Raw genomic sequence first — 18,265 nt, forward strand, 5'->3', positions numbered from 1 at the left:
GTTTTGACACAAATTTATGAATAATATAACATAAATATTATATATAATTATGTTTATTGTATATGTAAACTATATATATAAACAATTATAACTGTTTAATTTATATATAAACAATAATAATATAAACATTAATTTTATGAACAAACATGTTTTTATGAAAAAAGTAACTGTAAACATTCATGTGCAGGTTTTTGTGCAGATGTTAAGTTCTCAACTCATTTGAGAAAACACCAAGGAGTGTGATTGCTGGATCATATGGCAAGTATATGTTTAGTTTTGTAAGGAACTGCTATCTTCCAAAGTGGTTATACCATTTTGCATTCCCACCAATGACTAATAGACCTTGTTGCTCCACGTCCTTGACAATATTTATTTTTGTCAATGATTTGGATTTTAGCCATTCTATAACATGTGCAGTGGTATCTCATTGTTTTTGTTTGGAAGCCCGTAATCACATATGATGTTTAGCATTTTTCACATGTGTATTTGTCCCTTGGATATCTCCTTTGCTAATGTTTTTGTTCAGATATTTTGCACATTTGAAAATCAGGCTGTTATGCTTCTGAGTTTTAAGAGTTCTTTATATATTCTGGGTAACAGTCCTTCATCAGAAATGCCTTTGGCAAACCCTTTATCCCAGTCTGCTGCTTGTCTTCTCCTTCCATTGACAGTATATTTCACAGAGTAGAAGGTTTTTGATTTTAATGAACTCCAAATTATCAATTATTTTTATGGATTATGCTTTGGTAATATATGTGTATTTTAAAAGGTATCGCTAAACTCAAGGTAATCTATGTTATCTTCTAGGAATTAAAATTTTGCACTCTGCATTTAATTCCATGATTCATTTTAAGTTAATTTTTGTAAAGAGTATAAGATCTGTGTGTAGATTCTTTGTGTGTCAGTGTGTTTCACATGTAGGTATCCTGTTGCTCCATCTACACTTGTTGAAAAGACTATCATTTTCTCCATTGTATTGCCTTTGTTCCTTTCCTGAAGATCAGTTAATTATATTTGTGTGGATCTACTTCTGGGCTCTCTATTTTGTTCCACTGATCCATTTGTTTCTTCCTTCATGAATACCACACTATTTTCATCATGGAGCTTTATAATAAGCCTTGATATCAGATAGTGTCAGTACTTTGACTTTATTTTTCTCCCCCAATATTATATTGATGATTCTAGGACTTTCATTTCTCCCTATAAACTTAAGAGTCAAAATGTCAGTATCTGAAAAATAATTTGCTGGGATTTTTATTGGATTGCACTAAATCTATCGTTGAAATTGAGAAGAACTGACATGTTGACAATATTAAGTTGTCCTGTCCATGAACATGGAACATGGAATAGCCCTCCGTTTATTTAGACTATCTGGTTTCTTTCATCAGAATTTTGTAGTTTTCTTCATATAGATCATGTATATATTTAGTCCAATTTATATCTAAATATTTCTTTTTTTTGGTTAATGTACATGGTATTGTTTTTAAATTTCAAATCCCAATTGTTTATTGCTAATATATAGGAAATCAATTGACTGTTAGACAAAACAATGTATCTTGCAATCTTGCTACAACTGCTTATTAATTCTAGGAGATTTTTGGAGAGGAAGGGCTCAATTTGGGCAATTTCCTACATAGATAATTATGTTATCTGAAAATAAAAGTTTTATTTTTCTTTCACAATCTATATACCCTTTATTTCCTTTCTTGTCTTATTACATTAGAGAGCACTTTCAGGATGATGTTGAGTAAGAGTGGTGAGGGGGAACATCTTGCCTTGTACCTAATCTTAGTAGGAAAGCTTCTAGTTCTTCACCCTTAATGATAATGGTAGCTGTAGGTATTTCGTGGATGATTACCAAGTAAAGAAAGTTCCCTCCCTAATCCTAGTTTACTAAGGTTTTTTAAATTAATTAATTAATTAATTAATTGGCTGTGTTGGGTCTTCCTTGTTCTGTGCGGGCTTTCTCTAGTTGCGGCGAGCGGGGGCTACTCTTCATTGTGGTGCGAGGGCTTCTCATTGCAGTGGCTTCTCTTGTTGCAGAGAACAGGCTCTAGGCGTGTAGGCTTCAGTAGTTGTGGCTCTCGGGCTCAATAGTTATGGCTCGAGGGCCTAGAGTGTAGGCTCAGTAGTTGTGGCACACGGGCTTAGCTGTTCTGTGGCATGTGGGATCTTCCCGGACCAGGGATCAAACCCATATCCCCTGCACTGGTAGGTGGATTCTTAACCACTGCGCCATCAGGGAAGTCCCTACTAAGGGTTTTTATCATGAATGACATTTGGTTTTTGTCAAGTGTTTTTTGTATATCTGTTGATATGACCATGTTGATTTCTCTTCTTTAGCCTGCTAATATGATGACGTACATTAATTGATTTGCAAAGAACAAATCAGTCTTGCACACTTAAAATAAATCCTACTTGGTCAAAGTGTATAATTTTTTAATACATTGCTGAAATCAATTTGCTAATATTTTGTTGAGGATTTTGGCATGTGTGTTCCTGAGAGATATATCTGTAGTTTTATTTTCTAATGATGTCTCTGTCTGGTTTTGGTATTAGAGTAATGCTAGTCTCACAGAATGAGTTAGGAAGAATTTCCTCTGCTCCTGTCTTCTGATAGAGATTGTATAGAATTGGTACAATTTCTTCTCTAAATATTTGATATAATTCACCAGTGAACCCATGTTAGTTGGTGCTCTGTGATGTTGAGGGCATTAATTATTGACTCAATTGTTTAATAGATAAAAAGCAACTCAGGTTATAAATCTAGTGTGAGTTTCAACAGTGTGTGTTTAAAGAATTGATCCATTTTACCTAAGTCATCTAATTTGTAAGCACAGAGTTGTTCACAATATTCCTTTATTATCCTTCTAATTGCTATGGTACCAGTACAGATGGCCCCTCTTTTAATTCTGACATTAATAATTTGTGTGTTCTCTCTCCTCTCTCTCTCTCTTTTTGGCTAGCCTGGCTGGAAGCTTATCAATTTTATTGAACTTTTCAACGACCTAGCTTTTGGTTTTATTGATTTTCTCTATTGATTTCTTATTTTTAACTTCATTGATTTCTGCTGACTTTTGTTTGTTTGTTTTCTGCTGACTTTGTATATAATTTGCTCTTCTTTCTCTAATTTCCTAAGATGGATATTTAAATCATTGATCTTAAATCTTCCTTTCTTTATAATACATGAATGCAATGCTCTAAATTTCCCTCTAAGCACTCCTTTCCCTCCATCCCATAAATTTTGATAAGTTGAATTTTCATTTAATTTAGTTCAAAATATCTTTCAAATCTCTTGAGATTTCTCTTTGGCCTACGCTTATTTAGAAGTGTGTTGTTTAATCTTCAAATATTTGGAGATTTTCCAGCTAATTCTTTTGTTATCATAAAAGAATACTACAAGCAGCTAATGCCAACAAATTGGACAACCTAAAAGAAATGAATAAATTTCTAGAGACATACTGCCTTCCAAGAGTGAATCAAGAAGAAACAGAACAAGCTGAACAGACTGATCAATAGTAGTGAAATTGAATTTGTAATAAAAAAAATCCAAGCAAGCAAAAGCCCAGGACCAGATGGCTAGATAGGGGAATTCTACCAAACATATAAAGAAGAATTAATACCTATCCTTCTCAAACTATTCCAAAAACTTGAAGAGGATGGAACATTCCAAAATTCATTCTACAAGACAAAACCAGACAAAGACACTACAAAAAAAGAAACTTATAGATCAATATCTCTGGTGAATATAGATGAAAATACCCTCAACAAAATATTGATATTAGCAAACTGAATTCTACATTATATAGAAAATATCATACACCATGATCAAGGGGGTGAGATTTATTCCAGGGATGCGAGGATGGTTTAATATCCAGAAACCAATCACCATGATACACCAGATTAACAAAAGTAACAATAAAAATCACATGATCACCTCAATAGACGCAGGAAAACATGTGACAAAATTCAACATCTATTCATGAGAAAAAGTCTCACCTAAGTTGGGACAGAGAGAACATATCTCAACATAATAAAGATCATGTACAACAAGACCACAGCTAACATTACACACGGTGGTGAAAAGCTGAAAGATTTTCCTCTGACATCAGGAACATGACAAGAATGTCCACTCTTGGCACTTCTATTCAACATACTATTGGAACATACTCTCCAGCATCACTAATATCTTTGCTCTCACTTATTTCATTTATCCACAATCTCTAATCACAAAATACATTATTGCTATTATTACTGCAAATAAACTATTCTGTTAGATCAATTAAGAATAATAAAAATGGGGCTTACTAGGTGGCATGGTGGTTAAGAATCCTGCCAATGCAGGGGACACGGGTTTGATCCCTGCTCCAGGAAGATCCCACATGTTGCAGAGCAACTAAGCCCATGCGCCACAACTACTGAGCCTGAGCTCTAGAGCCTATGAGCCACAACTATTGAGCCCGTGTGCCTAGAGCCTGTGCTCTGCAACAAGAGAAGCCACGGCAATGAGGAGCCCACGCACCACAACAAAGAGTAGCTCCCGCTCGCAGCAACTAGATAAAGCCGTGTGCAGCAACGAAGACCCAACACAGCCAAAAATAAATAAATAAATTTTTTTAAAAAGAGGATAATAAAAATGGAAATGTTATGCTACCTTCCATTATTTCTTCTGTAATGCTCTTCCTTTGTTTATGTAAATTAGAGTATTTTTTTTTCTTTCCAATCTTTATCGGAGTATAATAGCTTTACGCTGTTGTGCCAGTTTGTGCTGTACAAAAAAATGAATCAGCTGTATTTATACATATATCCCCATATCCCCTACCTCTTGAGCCTTCCTCCTCAGCCTCCCTCCCCAGCCTCCCTCCTACCCTTCCTATCCCACCCCTGTAGGTCATCAGCAATCATCGAGTTGATCTCCCTGGGTTAGGCAGTTGCTTCCCACTAGCTATTTTACATTTGGTAGTATATAAACGTCAATACTATTCTTTCACTTTGTTCCAGCTTCTCCTTCCCCACCTCCCCATGTCCTCAAGTCTGTTCTCTACCTCTGTGTCTTTATTCTGCCTCTACCACTGAGTTCATCAGTACTATTTTTTTTTTTTTAGATTCCATATATATGAGTTAGCATACAGTATTTGTTCTTTTCTTTCTGACTTACTTTACTCTGTATGATAGACTCTAGGTCCATCCACCTCACTACAAATAACTCAATTTCATTCCTTTTTATTGCTGAGTAATAGTCCATTGTATATATGTGCCACATTGAAGAACTTTTTAAATATTTCTTCCCAGTCAAGTATTGGAGACAAATTTTCTCAATTTTGTTTGTCTGTTTCTCCTTTACTTTTAAAGATAATTTCACTGGATACATAAATCAAGGTTGGTGGGGGTTTTTCCCTTTACATATTTCAAATATTTCACTCCACTCTTTCTGCTTGCATAGAGTTTGAAGAGAATCCCAATGTAACTCTTATCCTGTTCCTCTGTAGGTAAGATGTTTTCTTCCTCTGGTTTCTTTCAGATATTTTCTTTGTCTTTGTATTCTGCATTTGAATATGATGTACCTACATATAGACTTTGGGGTGTTTTTCCTACGTGATATTCTCTGAGTTTCCTGAATCTGTGGCATGGTTTCTGACATTAATTTTGGGAAATTCTCTGAAATTACTGCTCAAATATTTCTTCTGTAGATCTGCTTGTCTTTAAACAATCATTTTCATTGAAGCATAACATACATAGAGAAAAATACATGTTCTAAATGTGCACATCAACACACTAAAACAATGTGAATATTTCTGTATAATCAAGACACAGATCATGAAAAAGAATTTCATAATTTATTTTTCCCATTGTACTGTTATAGACATTTCAGTTTCTTCCTGTGTGGAGCTATTTTTATTGGTGCTGTTATGTGCATTCCAATACATGTCTTCTTCACATCCCAATACTGCATTTCTGTTAAGTATTTACATACCTACAAGTGGAACTGCTGGACATGCAAGTGTTTACTTCCAAAAAATACTGCCAAATAATTGTCCAAATGGTTGAACCAATTTACAGTTTTACCCTAAGAATGCCAGTTGCTTCACTTTCTTGCCAACAGTTAGTATAATTTTTTTTCATTTTAACCATTCTGATGGCTATATAAGAATATCTCATTAAAATTTTAATTCGCATTTCCACGAAACTTAACGTTGCTGAGCACATTTTCAGATGTCCATTGCCAATACTGAGTATTCATATGTGAAAAACTAATTTCTTTTGGATATAAGCCAATGGTTGGCTTCATATATTTTTTAAACAAATACAAGTGTCAGAGAGAAAACTTGGTAGCATGTACAAAAAATTATTTTATTTTGAACTATTTGAGCATAAATTGCTGACCTGATTTCAAAGGTCTGAATTATTTTAGTACATTTCCTTAAAAGAAGGCAAATCTGCTGTACAACTATAATAAAACCTTCAAAATCAAGAAATTAATATGAATGCAATAGGAATTTCTAATTCTCATTTCCACTGGTGTTTCAGGGATAAGTCCCAAAGATATTCTTTATCTCCCAGTTGTCTACACTTCAGAGATGTCATGAGACTAAAAAGTTCAGGATCATAACATTATATTGCTATCATTTACATTAAGCATAAAACAATGTGATGGTAAAAGTAGAAAAAAATAGAATCTGATCACATCTTCCAGGGATTTTGTTCTTGTTCTGAGAGAAAAGAATAACACTTAGAACACACATGATTAGAAATGTGAAAAATAGGTTAATATCTGACTATAAGTTTGAAACCAATTAATGTGAACATTTTATATCTCTTGGACATAATTTCTCTCATTTTCAAATCCAAACCTCACATAAGTCTAGGTGACACTTAGCAAAGACAGTTTTTTCTGCCCTCTTCCCCTTTGACCTTCTCTCTGTTTATCATAATGAGGACAAGCATGGCCTCTTTGGACTCTATTTTCTTTCATTTCTTACCTGCATTATGTACAAAAGAAGGAAAGTCTTGGCTCACACTAATCATTCCACTCTGTTTCACAGTGATAGTATAGTACCAACTCTTAGGTGAGTATTAGCATAAGTGGTAGTCAATACAAGTGTTACAGAATATAAAGATATCACATATTTTGTGCAGTAAAACTCAGGAAAGTTTCCTTTAATGGAGGTTGGATATTCGCTGGATATTAAGAGAATATGGAGATATGAGATGGAGGTCAGAGAGAGCATCCTTGGTAGCAAGAAGGAGGTGAACGATGCCCCAAAAGAGAGTGAGTTACAGACAACAGCATGGCAGCAGCCAGACGGTCTGCCATTCATCACAGAGGAATGAAGCAGAGTTGGTACACGGGTGGCACATGGCCAAGCCCACTAGTAGCTGGGGTGGTGTCAATGTCCTTTGGGTCAACCACAGATTCCAGGGTAAATTTCTGTAAAATGCTGGTCAGAAATAAAAATAGCTCCATGCGGGCCAGGCCTTCTCCCACACAACTTCGTTTTCCTGGAAATAACATACATAAGGGATTTGTTTCTTGAATATTATGTTTTGAACTAAAATGTATGAATGACTGAACACATGAAGGGCTGGAAGGATGGTTAGAGAGAGAGATGGACAAAAGGATAGACACACTCGCTATTTACCTAATGTCTTCATGGGAACCTCTCAATCAGCAAATATTTACTGAGTGTCAGTTCTATGTCAAGCACTTCATCATGTATTCCCACATTCTAACTGCTCTTTTCCATTGCCAGTTTCCATGGATCTTTGTAGAAACACCCCCACTCTGCTTGTCCAGGTGGGTTGAAAAGAAAAGGACTGAGAGGAAGGAACTCATATACATGTGTTTCCTTTTCTACCTCTGGCACAAAAAGTCAGCCTGCAGGCTTTTTCTTCCATGTGTTTTCAAAAGCACATGTCTAAATGTGTCATTTTCCCACTTTAAAATATTAAATGTCTCTCCCATCTGTTTCCTGAGATGAGGTCCAGGTGGGTTGAGCCAGCCCTTCATATTTTGTTCCCAGCATGATGTACCATCTCATTCCTTCTCTACTCTCAGCACTAGCCATGTACACTCTTCAATCTCCAACACACCATGAAGCTTCTAGCTTTTTCTTATGTTGTTCCATTTGGAGCAACCTTCCACACCTCTCACTTACACTTCCTCCAGGACCGATGTCCCATGTCATTTCCTCTTTATGGTCTTTTTGACCTTCATCGGCAGTAGAATCTTGCCCTCTCTGGGTTTCCTCAACGTCACATTTATGCTTCAGTTGAAGCATGAACCACCTTGAATCATAATTCTGTTTATTTATTTTTCTGCTATGCTAAAATGTGTGCTTTTGAAGGGGAGGGTCAGTCCGCGCCATCTTGTTACATACAGAGCAAGACCCAAAGCAGGCATCAAAACCCATCAAATACATGAAGGTGAGTTCGTGGCCAGAGACTCTGCACACACGGCAGCCGTGGAGCCCCAATATCCAAGATCCTGAGTGGAAGAAGATCATGTGCTCTGGAACCACTGCAGAGTCTCCTGCCACATTCCCAAGGACTCCCTGATACTGCAGTTAGTTGGTTCTGACCTTCTCAATCTACAAGGAAATGTCCCACCCCTGTAAAAATGCCCCGCCCTCTCTTCTTACCTTGCTCCTGTGAGGCAGCTCAAATTCCCTTTCTTCTGTTAGAATGTCCTTTGTTCCATTTTATGCCTCACTGTGGCGTATGAGTGACCAGAAAACAGGCAGCTTCCCCTTCTGGTCTCATGAGCATCTCGTGCTTTCCTCTCTCACAGCATTATTCAAAGTTCTCTTTACTAATCTGCTTCCCTAACTAGGATGTGAGCCACTCTGGTGCCCATTCTGTGCTCGTGGATACTTTTAACTCCAGAGCCCAGCCTGGGGAGTGATGGACATCACACAGCAAATACCCAAACTTGTGGACTTATGTACCTTTCTCATGGCAGGCAAGGAAAGTCTAAATGAGTTTCACCTACGAAGAGGAGCTCTTAGGTAGCTCAGTGATACAGCTAGAGGCATAATTCAAGCAACCTATTTTCTAGCCTTCTCACTTTGAAGAATTGGGTCACCTCCCCGAACTTCCAATACTGGGGGTGTATGGTGAGGGGAGGAAGCACATGGGCATTGGGAGTGGTGGTCATGAACATGGATAAAAAGCATTTCTACCAGCCCCAGAGTGGGCATCATTAAGTTCCAACCAACTCCAGAAAGGTATCTTGTTCCCTAAGTACCTAAGGAAATTAATTTCTATTACCTGCTGAGAAAGCCATGAAGCAGTTACTCGTCTTAAAGTTGCCACTCTCATCCAGGAAGTGGGCAGGGTCAAACACCTCCGGGTTGGGGAATTCTTTGTTATCATGCAGCACAGAACTCAGAGATGTTACTACAGTCGTGCCCTGGAATGACCAGATGGAGATCGACTGAGTTATGAAGAAGTTGTGGAGCAGAAAAATGCTGCAAATCATTTAGTCCGATCTTATGATCTACAGACGAGGAATCCCAGGCCTGAAGAAGGGCAGTGGCAATTCCAGACAGACAGACCAAGTAATAAACAGGGATGAGTTTAAGGCCAGTGGCAGTGACGTTACTAACGTGGCCTCCAATAGCATTTGAAGTACTGAGTACTTGGTTACTTGATCTCTGAATCCCCTTTACTTAGCACAACGTTTGGACACTGCGGTCTGTATCCCACCTTTTGCTCTATTTCACCATTTCAGTTTTCATACATCTCATATGTGGATTATAGTTTAAAATAGAAGCCTCTGATGGCTTTTGAGAAGTCAGATGTATCTGGAATCTGTTTATAGGGCTTTTTAAAACAGAGATTTGATATGATTAAAAATGACATCTGGCAAATCCATACAGACAGAAACAGATTAGTGGTTGCCAGGGGCTGGAGGGAGGGAGGAATGGGCAGACTGCTTAACGCATGGGGCGGGGGGTAGGGAGGGGAGCAGATTTCATCGTGGAGTGATGAAAATGTTCTGGAACTAGACAGTAGCTATGGTTGCACAACACTGTGAATGTACTAAATTTCACTAAATTGTATACTTTAAAATAGCTAAAATGGTAATTTTTATGTTACAGTTATTTTACCACAATAAAAAAGAAAATTTTCCCAAGAGGAAAAATGACTTCTTAGACAATATCAACAAGTACACTAACAACTACTGAGCATTTATCTTTGGCATGAAATTTGTTTCTCTTAATTTAAAAATGTGGGGTGGGGGCTTCCCTGGTGGCACAGTGGTTAAGAATCCGCCTGCCAATACAGGGGACACAGGTTCGATCCCTGGGCCAGGAAGATCCCACATGCCACAGAACAACAAAGCCTGTGTACCACAACTACTGAGCCTGCGCTCTAGAGCCCTCAAGCCACAACTACTGAGCCAATGCACCACAACTACTGAAGCTCATGTGCCTAGAGCCCATGCTCTGCAACAAGAGAAGCCATCACATTGAGAAGCCCTGCACCATAATGAAGAGTAGCCCCTGCTCACCACAACTAGAGAAAACCTGTGTGCAGCAATGAAGCTCCAAAGCAGCCAAACATAAATAAATAAATAAATAAATAAATAAATAAATAAATAAATAAATAAAATCTTTAAAAATAATAATAATAATAAAAATTAAAATGTGGGGAGGGACTTCCCTGGTGGCGCAGTGGTTAAGAATCTGCCTGTCAATGCAGGGGACACAGGTTCAATCCCTGGTCCAGGAAGATCCCACATGCCATGAAGCAACTAAGCCTGTGAGCCACAACTACTATGCCCATGTGCCACCAATTACTGAAGCCTGAGAGCCTGACGCCCATGTTCCACAACAAGAGAAGCCACCGCAATGAGAAGCCTGTGCACTGCAATGAAGAGTAGCCCCACTCGCGGCAACTAGAGAAAGCCCGTGCACAGAAAGGAAGACCCAATGCAGCCAAGTAATTAATTAATTAATAAAAAAAAATGTGGGGAAATACTTCATTATGGATGAATCCTAGATTTTAAAAAGACACAAAAATGATAACATTAGAAAAATTCTCATTTTTCAACAACTCAGGTAAAGATCATCAATTAATGCCAAAACTGGATGAATCATTTGGGAAACAGTATATTCACAAGGTCTTAATGTACTATGCCATAGATTTTTAATTAATTACCTATGAAAACAGAACCTCAGCAATGGAGTGATATGGCAGATTCCTGCTTAATAAGTGATCATCTTAGCATCACCAATAATGGGATAAACTGACATTACATGTCTTCAGCCAAAATGTGATGCAGTGGGACATACACAACATCACCTATGTAATTTTCTTGCCAAATACACAGAACTGGAATCTAATCTCAAGAAAACAATCATATAAAGCCAGACTGAGTAACACTTAACGTGACAATTGTCCTGTACTCTTCAACACTGTCAGTGTATTGAAATGAAATAAACATAGGAAAAGGAACTGTTCTTGATAACTTGGGAGTGAAAGGGCAGATAAATTAAATACTTGTTCCTCGATTGGATATCAGATGTCCCCTCAAAAAAAGCTACACAAGATATTCTAGGATAATGGAGAAAATATAAATATAGTATATATATTAGATAAAATTATTGCATAGATTAGATAAAATTATTCCTTCAGTGTGAATGCTTTTACTGTTATGTAGATAAAGTCCTTGTTCACTGTTCTTAGAAGATACATACAGAAGTATTTAAGTGTTAAGTGTGACAGACGATAAATAGATATAGAGTTAAAATGTACATATATACACAATTTCATATGTATTTCATATATTTATATATATCTCCATTGTGTTTAAATACTATTTAAAATTTAAAATCTTATAAATTCAAAATTGGGAGTAATTCCACCACTTAAGTTTATCCTATTTAAGGTCTGTAATTTTATTTTTAAAATTATTGCCATGTATATTTTAAAACAAATAATATAGCAAAATGTTACTTTAAGATTTTAAAAGCAGGCATATTTTCAGTAAATGGTGCTGGGACAAGTAGATATCCATAAAGAAAAAAGATGAAGTATGATCATCACTTCACACCACAAGAAAAAATGAACTTTAAATGGATCATAGACCTTAACATAAAAGCTAAAAGTATAAAACCTGAAAAAGAAAAGATAAGCATAAATATTTGACAACACGTGCTACAAAATAAATATGACACAAAAGCACAGGCCATAAGAGAAATAACTGATAAACCGGATCCAAAATTTTAAATTTATGCTTTTTTTTTTAAACTCTGTTCTTTGAAAGACATTCTTAGAAACCAAAAAAGGAAAGAAAAAGTCACAGACTGGAGTTAATATTTGCAATACTTAGACGTGATAAAGGGAGTGCATACAAAACATACAAAGAACTGCAATACTCAATAAAGCAAACCACCCAGTGAAAAATAAGACTAATTTGAGCAAACACTATCAATGAACACGTGAGAATGGCCAATCAACACATGAAAAGAAGCCAAATATCATTATTCACCAAGAATATAGAAGTAAAACAAAATGTGATATCAGGACACAACCACCACCCGTCTAAAATTTAGAGGGTGCGGGGGCAAGTGTTGGGGCGTGGAGGTCGGTGGGGCGCACACCGCGCACGCAGGATCCACGCAGTGCCGGCGGCCGCGTGCTTGCCCGCCAGCCGGCCAGTTAGCCACGCACAAGGCAAACCAGCAACGACAACAGCAACAACAAGACAGTGTGAGGAGCCTTTGCCTCTCGCGCTTGCTTTGCCTAGTCTCCGGACTCATCCCGCCTCAGTTGAAGTGCCGCCCTTCGGAGCCCGGTCCCCGGGCAGCGCGGGACGCGCAGCTGTGCCCCGGGCTTGGGATCTGTGAGCGCTGCAAGCCTGTCGCGCCAGGCCGGGGGATGAGCAAGTCGGGCTCTACACCTGGTCCAGGCAGCGCCGCCCACCTGCCCTGCGCCTCGGAGAGGAGGCCCCTGTCACAGGCTGGACCACGGCGCCCCGCTGCCGCCAAGCCCAAGGCCCTCCCTGTGCTGGAAGCAAGCGCGTTTGGAGAGGCCACCGCTTCAGCAGTGAGGCCTGCCTCCACCCTTCGTCTGTCCTTCTCGGCGCGGGCTCCGAAGCCGGATTCTGGCCGGGCTGAGCCCCCGCGGGCCGGGGAGCTCCACGGTGAGGCGCCAAGGCCCCGATCTTTAACCTCTGACCCCCACCCCACCTTACACGTGAGGCGAGCCAGACCTCTTCTGATGCACGCCTGCAAGCGCTTCCACGGAAAAGCTAGAAAACCTTAGGCGCTTTAGCATGCCAGATAATCAATTACACCAAAGTTTGCAATGATGCTTTAAATGTGGTGTTTTTTTTTTCTCTTTAAAAGCATTTACAGATCTGAAATCTCTCCGTTCCGCCCCCACCCCCACCCCCACCCCCACCCCCCAACCCTCAGGACAAGGGAAAAGAAAAGAAGCGCTGAGATAATTGTTCAAAGCCCCCAAGGGCTGGCTTGGCCTGCTATGTTTGGGTGTACACATATACAGGTGTATGTATGTATGGAGAGAGAGGTGTACTTGGTTTCGTGTTTTTCTGATTTTTTTTCCCCCTACCAATCAAGGTTGATCAGTTGATCAGGCCCTTTCCCACCACTACTCGAGAACATCCCTTCCAAAATGGTTTTCTTTTTTTTTTTTTAAGCTCTTTATTGGAATGTAATTGCTTTACACTGTTGTGCCAGTTTCTGCTGTACAACAAAGTGAATCTGTATTTATACATATACCTCCATATCCCCTCCCTCCCACGACTCCTTCCCACCCTCCCTGTCCCAATCCTTTAAGTCATCACCAATAATTGAGCTGATCTCCCTGTGTTATGCAGCAGCTTCCCACTAGCTATTGATTGTAGAAAGCAGATGATCTGTCTGGAAGAATGCTGATAAATACCAGAAACAATCAAAACAAAAGGTAAGGCAGAAGCCGTAAATAAGAGGTAATGAATTAAAAAATAAAATAAAATTTAAGAACACTAACAACAGCAAGTGGTGGAGGGTACCTCCAGCAACTGGAACTCTCTTGGAAAGCAGTTTGGTGGGATTTTTAATAAAATTCAACATTTAGGGACCGAAAAAAGATGGCAGAGGAGTAAGACATGGAGATTACCTTCCTACCCACAAATACATCAAGAATACATCTACGTGTGGAAAAGCTTCGAAATGCTGGCAGGGGACCTCGGACTCCCAGAAAGGCAAGAAAATTCCCAGCAACTGGGGAACACAAAAGCAAAAAGGGAAAAAAGGAGATAAAGGAATCCCGAGGACACCGTGCCCCTCTGGGAGGGAGCTGTGAAGGGAGGAAAGCTTCCACACACTGGGAAGCCCCCTCGCTGGCAGGGACAGACGGGGGAGCTTCGGAACCCCCAGAGGAGAGAGCAACAACAGGTGTGCTGAGGACAGAGCGGAAAGATTCCCACGCGGAGGACTCAGGCAGCACTCCCCAGCCAGAGACGCCGGTCTGCTCACCTGCAGCGGCGGGTGGGGTCTGGGCACTGAGGCTTGCGCTTCAGAGAACAGACACCAGGGAGAGAGCTGGGGCTGGCTGCGAGAAACAGCCTGGGGGGAAAGTGCGCCAGAGCAGGCTGGTAGGGAGTTGGGGGAAAGCCTGGGCCTGAAGGAGAGGCAGGAGACCTTTGTTTCCAGGTGCTGGAGAGGAGCTTGCTGCTCCGCGAACTCACAGGCCGCAGAGTGGCACCTGTGTGAGCACCACCCGTGACCCGTGGCTGCTAAATCGAAACACAGAGACTGTCGCCACCGCTGTGCCCGCTGCCGTCGCTGCCAAGGGTCCTGTGTGCAAGGCAGGTCACTGGCCGTGTCCTCCCGGCAGCGGGTGCAGCCCACCAGTGCTGGGGGTCCTGCATTCGGGACCAGCTTCCGTGGGAGAGCGCATGGCACACCTCAGGCTCATGCCGACCTCTGCTGCTGCAAGCACTTCTGCAAATTTCAATTAGACTGCCATACCCTCCCTCCCCCCGACCTGAATTTGCAAGTGAGCCCCAATCACCCTCTTTCACCCCCTCTTGCCTGGGCAGGGAACTGACTTCTGAGAGCAGCCCACACACAAAGAAGGGACCAAAACCAAAACTGATCCCTGACAACCTAGGACCAAAGAAGAAAAACGGAAACAGCTGCAAGAGAAGCAGATTTAATACCCACAGTAGGCTTGATAGACCCTGCATCTGTGGATCACCTGAATAGACATATGTTTCTACAATAGAGTCTGTAGACTTAGGGGGCAACTGTGGGCTGTGGGGGCAAATACACGCAGGACTAATACCAGATTACAGTCTGAGTTCTCCACAGTCCTCCCCACAGCAAGTGCAGAGACCTACCTAGAAGTACTGAAGGACTTCCTGGTATGTTTGACTCGTTCCTGGTTTTATGTATTTGTTAGTTTAATCTTTACTGTATATATTTGTATGTGGCTTTGTAAATGGGCTTGATTACTCCCTTCTTTGTTTTCTCTCTTTCTCTTTGTTTTCTCTTCTCCTTCTCTTTTCTTCTCTTTTTGCAAGTGCAAGTGTGCACATCTCCTCATGTGATTTTGACTGTTTAGAGTTGCTTTTACCACCTGTCTTGGGGCTTTGTCTGTCCTTTCCCTTTCTTCCATTTTTTTCTTTTCTCTCTTTCTACCTCCTTTTTCTCCATGCTATACAGCTTCAAGGCGCTTGGTGCCCTGGACGGGGGTCAGACCTGGACCTCTGAGGCAGCAGAGCTGAGTCCAGGACGTTGGACCACCAGAGAACTCCCGACCCCATGGAATATTAATCAGCAAGTGCTCCCCCAGAGGTCTCATTCTCAACACTAAGATCCAAATCCAACCAAAGGCCAGCAAGCTCCAGTGCTGGATGCCTCAAGCCAAACAACTAGCAAGACATGAATATAACCCCACCCACTAGCAAACAGACAGCCTGCACTCATACTAAGCCCACAGACACACCCAAACACACCAACAGATGTGGCCCTGCACATCAGAAGGATAAGATCCAGCTCCACACACAAGAACACAGGCACCAGTCCCCACCACCAAGAAGCCTACACAACCCACTGGACCAACCTCCCCACTGGGGGCAGACAACAGAGTTAAAAAGAACTACAACCCTGTAGCCTAAGGAAAGAAGACCCCAAACACAGTAAGTTAAACAAAATGAGAAAACAGATAAAGATGCAGCTGATGAAGGAACAAGGTAAAAACCCACAAGACCAGGCAAATGAAGATGAGACAGTCAGTGTACCTGAAAAAGAATTCAGAATAATGATAGTAAAGATGATCCAAGATTTCAGAAACAGTATTGAGGCACAGATGGAGCAAGTGAAAGAATGTTACCAAGGAGCTGGAAGAACTAAAAAGCAAACAAACAGTGATGAACAACACAATAACTGAACTCAAAAATACTACATAAGGAATGCAGAGCAGAATAACTAAGACAGAAGAACGCATAAATCACCTGGAAGACAGAATGGTGGAAATAACTGATGTGGAGCAGAAAAAAGAAAAAAGAATGAAAAGAATTGAGGACAGTCTCAGAGACCTCTGGGGCAACATTAAATGTACCAACATTCGAATTACAGGGGTCCCAGAAGAAGAAGAGAAAAAGAAAGGCTCTGAGAAAATATTTAAAGAGATGAGTGGAAACCTTCTCCAATATGGGAAAGGAAATAGTAAATCAAGTCCAAGAAGTGCAGAGAGGCCGAAACAACAACAACAACAACAACAGCAACAAAACCAAAAAAAGCCTATGGCTATAGGAAATTAAAATAAATTAATTATAAAAAAAAAGAAGAAGCAGCACAGAGAGTCCCATACAGAATAAACCCTAGGATAGACACACCAAGGCACATAGTAATCAAACTAATGAAAATTAAACACAAAGAAAAGATATTAAAAACAGCAACAGAAAAGCAACAAATAACATATAAGGGAAAACCCATCAGGATAACAGCTGATCTTTCTGCAGAAACTGCAGGGCAGAAGGGAGTGGCAGGATATACTGAAAGTCCTGAAAGAGAGAAACCTACAGCCAAGAATACTCTACCCAGCAAGAATCTCATTCAGATTTGACGGAGAAATCAAAAGCTTTCCAGACAAGCAAAGGTTAACAGAATTCAGCACCACCAAACCAGCCTTACAACAATTGCTGAAGGAACTTCTCTAGGCAGGAAATACAACAGAAGGGAAATACCTACAAAAACAAACCCAAAACAATTCAGAAAATGGTAATAGGAACACACATGTCAATAATTACCTTACATGTAAATGGATTAAATGCTCCAACCAAAAGACACAGACTGGCTGAATGGATACAAAAACAAGACCCTTCTATATGCTGTCAACAAGAAATCTACTTCAGACCTAGGGACACATACAGACTGAAAGTAAAGGGATGGAAAAAGATATTCCATGCAAATGGAAGTCAAAAGAAAGCTGGAGTAGCAATACTCATATCAGACAAATTAGACTTGAAAGTAAAGACCATTACAAGAGACAAGGAAAGACACTGCATAATGATCAAGGGATCAATCCAAGAAGAAGATATAACAATTGTAAATATCTATGCACCCAACATAGGAGCACCTCAATACATAAGGCAAATGCTAACAGCCATAAAAGGGGAAATCAACAGTAACACAATAATAGTAGGAGACTTTAACACTCTATTTACACCAATGGACAGATCATCCAAACAGAAAATAAATAAGAAAACACAAGATTTAAATGACACATTAGACCATCTCAACTTAATTGATATTTATAGGACATTCCATCCAAAAAACTAGAGAATACACTTTCTTCTCAAGTGCACATAGAACATTTTCCAGGATAGATGACATCTTGGGTCACAAATCAAGCTTCGGTAAATTCAAGAAAATTGAAATTGCATCAAGCATTTTCTCAGACCACAACACCATGAGACTAGGTATCAATTACAGGAAAAAAAAACTGTAAAAAAATACAAACACATGGAGGCTAAACAATACACCATTAAACAGCCAAGAAATCACTAAAGAAATCAAAGAGGAAATCAAAAAATATCTAGAGACAGATGACAATGAAAACATGATGATCCAAAACTTATGGGATGCAGCAAAAGCAGTTCTAAGAAGGAATTTTATAACAATACAATCCTACCTCAAGAAACAAGAAAAATATTGAATAAACAACCTAACCATACACCCAAAACAATTAGAGAAAGAAGAACAAAAAAATCCCATAGTGAGCAGAAGAAAAGAAATCATAAAGA

General features: G+C 39.8%; 1 protein-coding gene across 1 annotated transcript in view; it reads right to left on the minus strand.

Annotated features, from left to right (window-relative positions):
• Positions 1 to 6,324: 6,324 nt before the first annotated feature.
• The window catches only part of LOC130853639 (cytochrome P450 2C18-like), a 45,228-nt gene continuing 33,287 nt past the window's right edge, over positions 6,325 to 18,265 (minus strand). Inside the window, exons 8-9 of the mRNA XM_057735837.1 lie at positions 9,268 to 9,409; positions 6,325 to 7,500 (exon numbers count right to left, since the gene is read on the minus strand). Of these exons, the coding sequence (XP_057591820.1) occupies positions 7,319 to 7,500; positions 9,268 to 9,409 (324 nt within the window). The 3' untranslated portion in view covers positions 6,325 to 7,318. The remainder of the gene's footprint in view (positions 7,501 to 9,267; positions 9,410 to 18,265) is intronic.

The sequence above is a fragment of the Hippopotamus amphibius genome, chromosome 5 (assembly GCF_030028045.1).
Source record: "Hippopotamus amphibius kiboko isolate mHipAmp2 chromosome 5, mHipAmp2.hap2, whole genome shotgun sequence".
In the NCBI taxonomy this organism is placed as follows: domain Eukaryota; kingdom Metazoa; phylum Chordata; class Mammalia; order Artiodactyla; family Hippopotamidae; genus Hippopotamus; species Hippopotamus amphibius.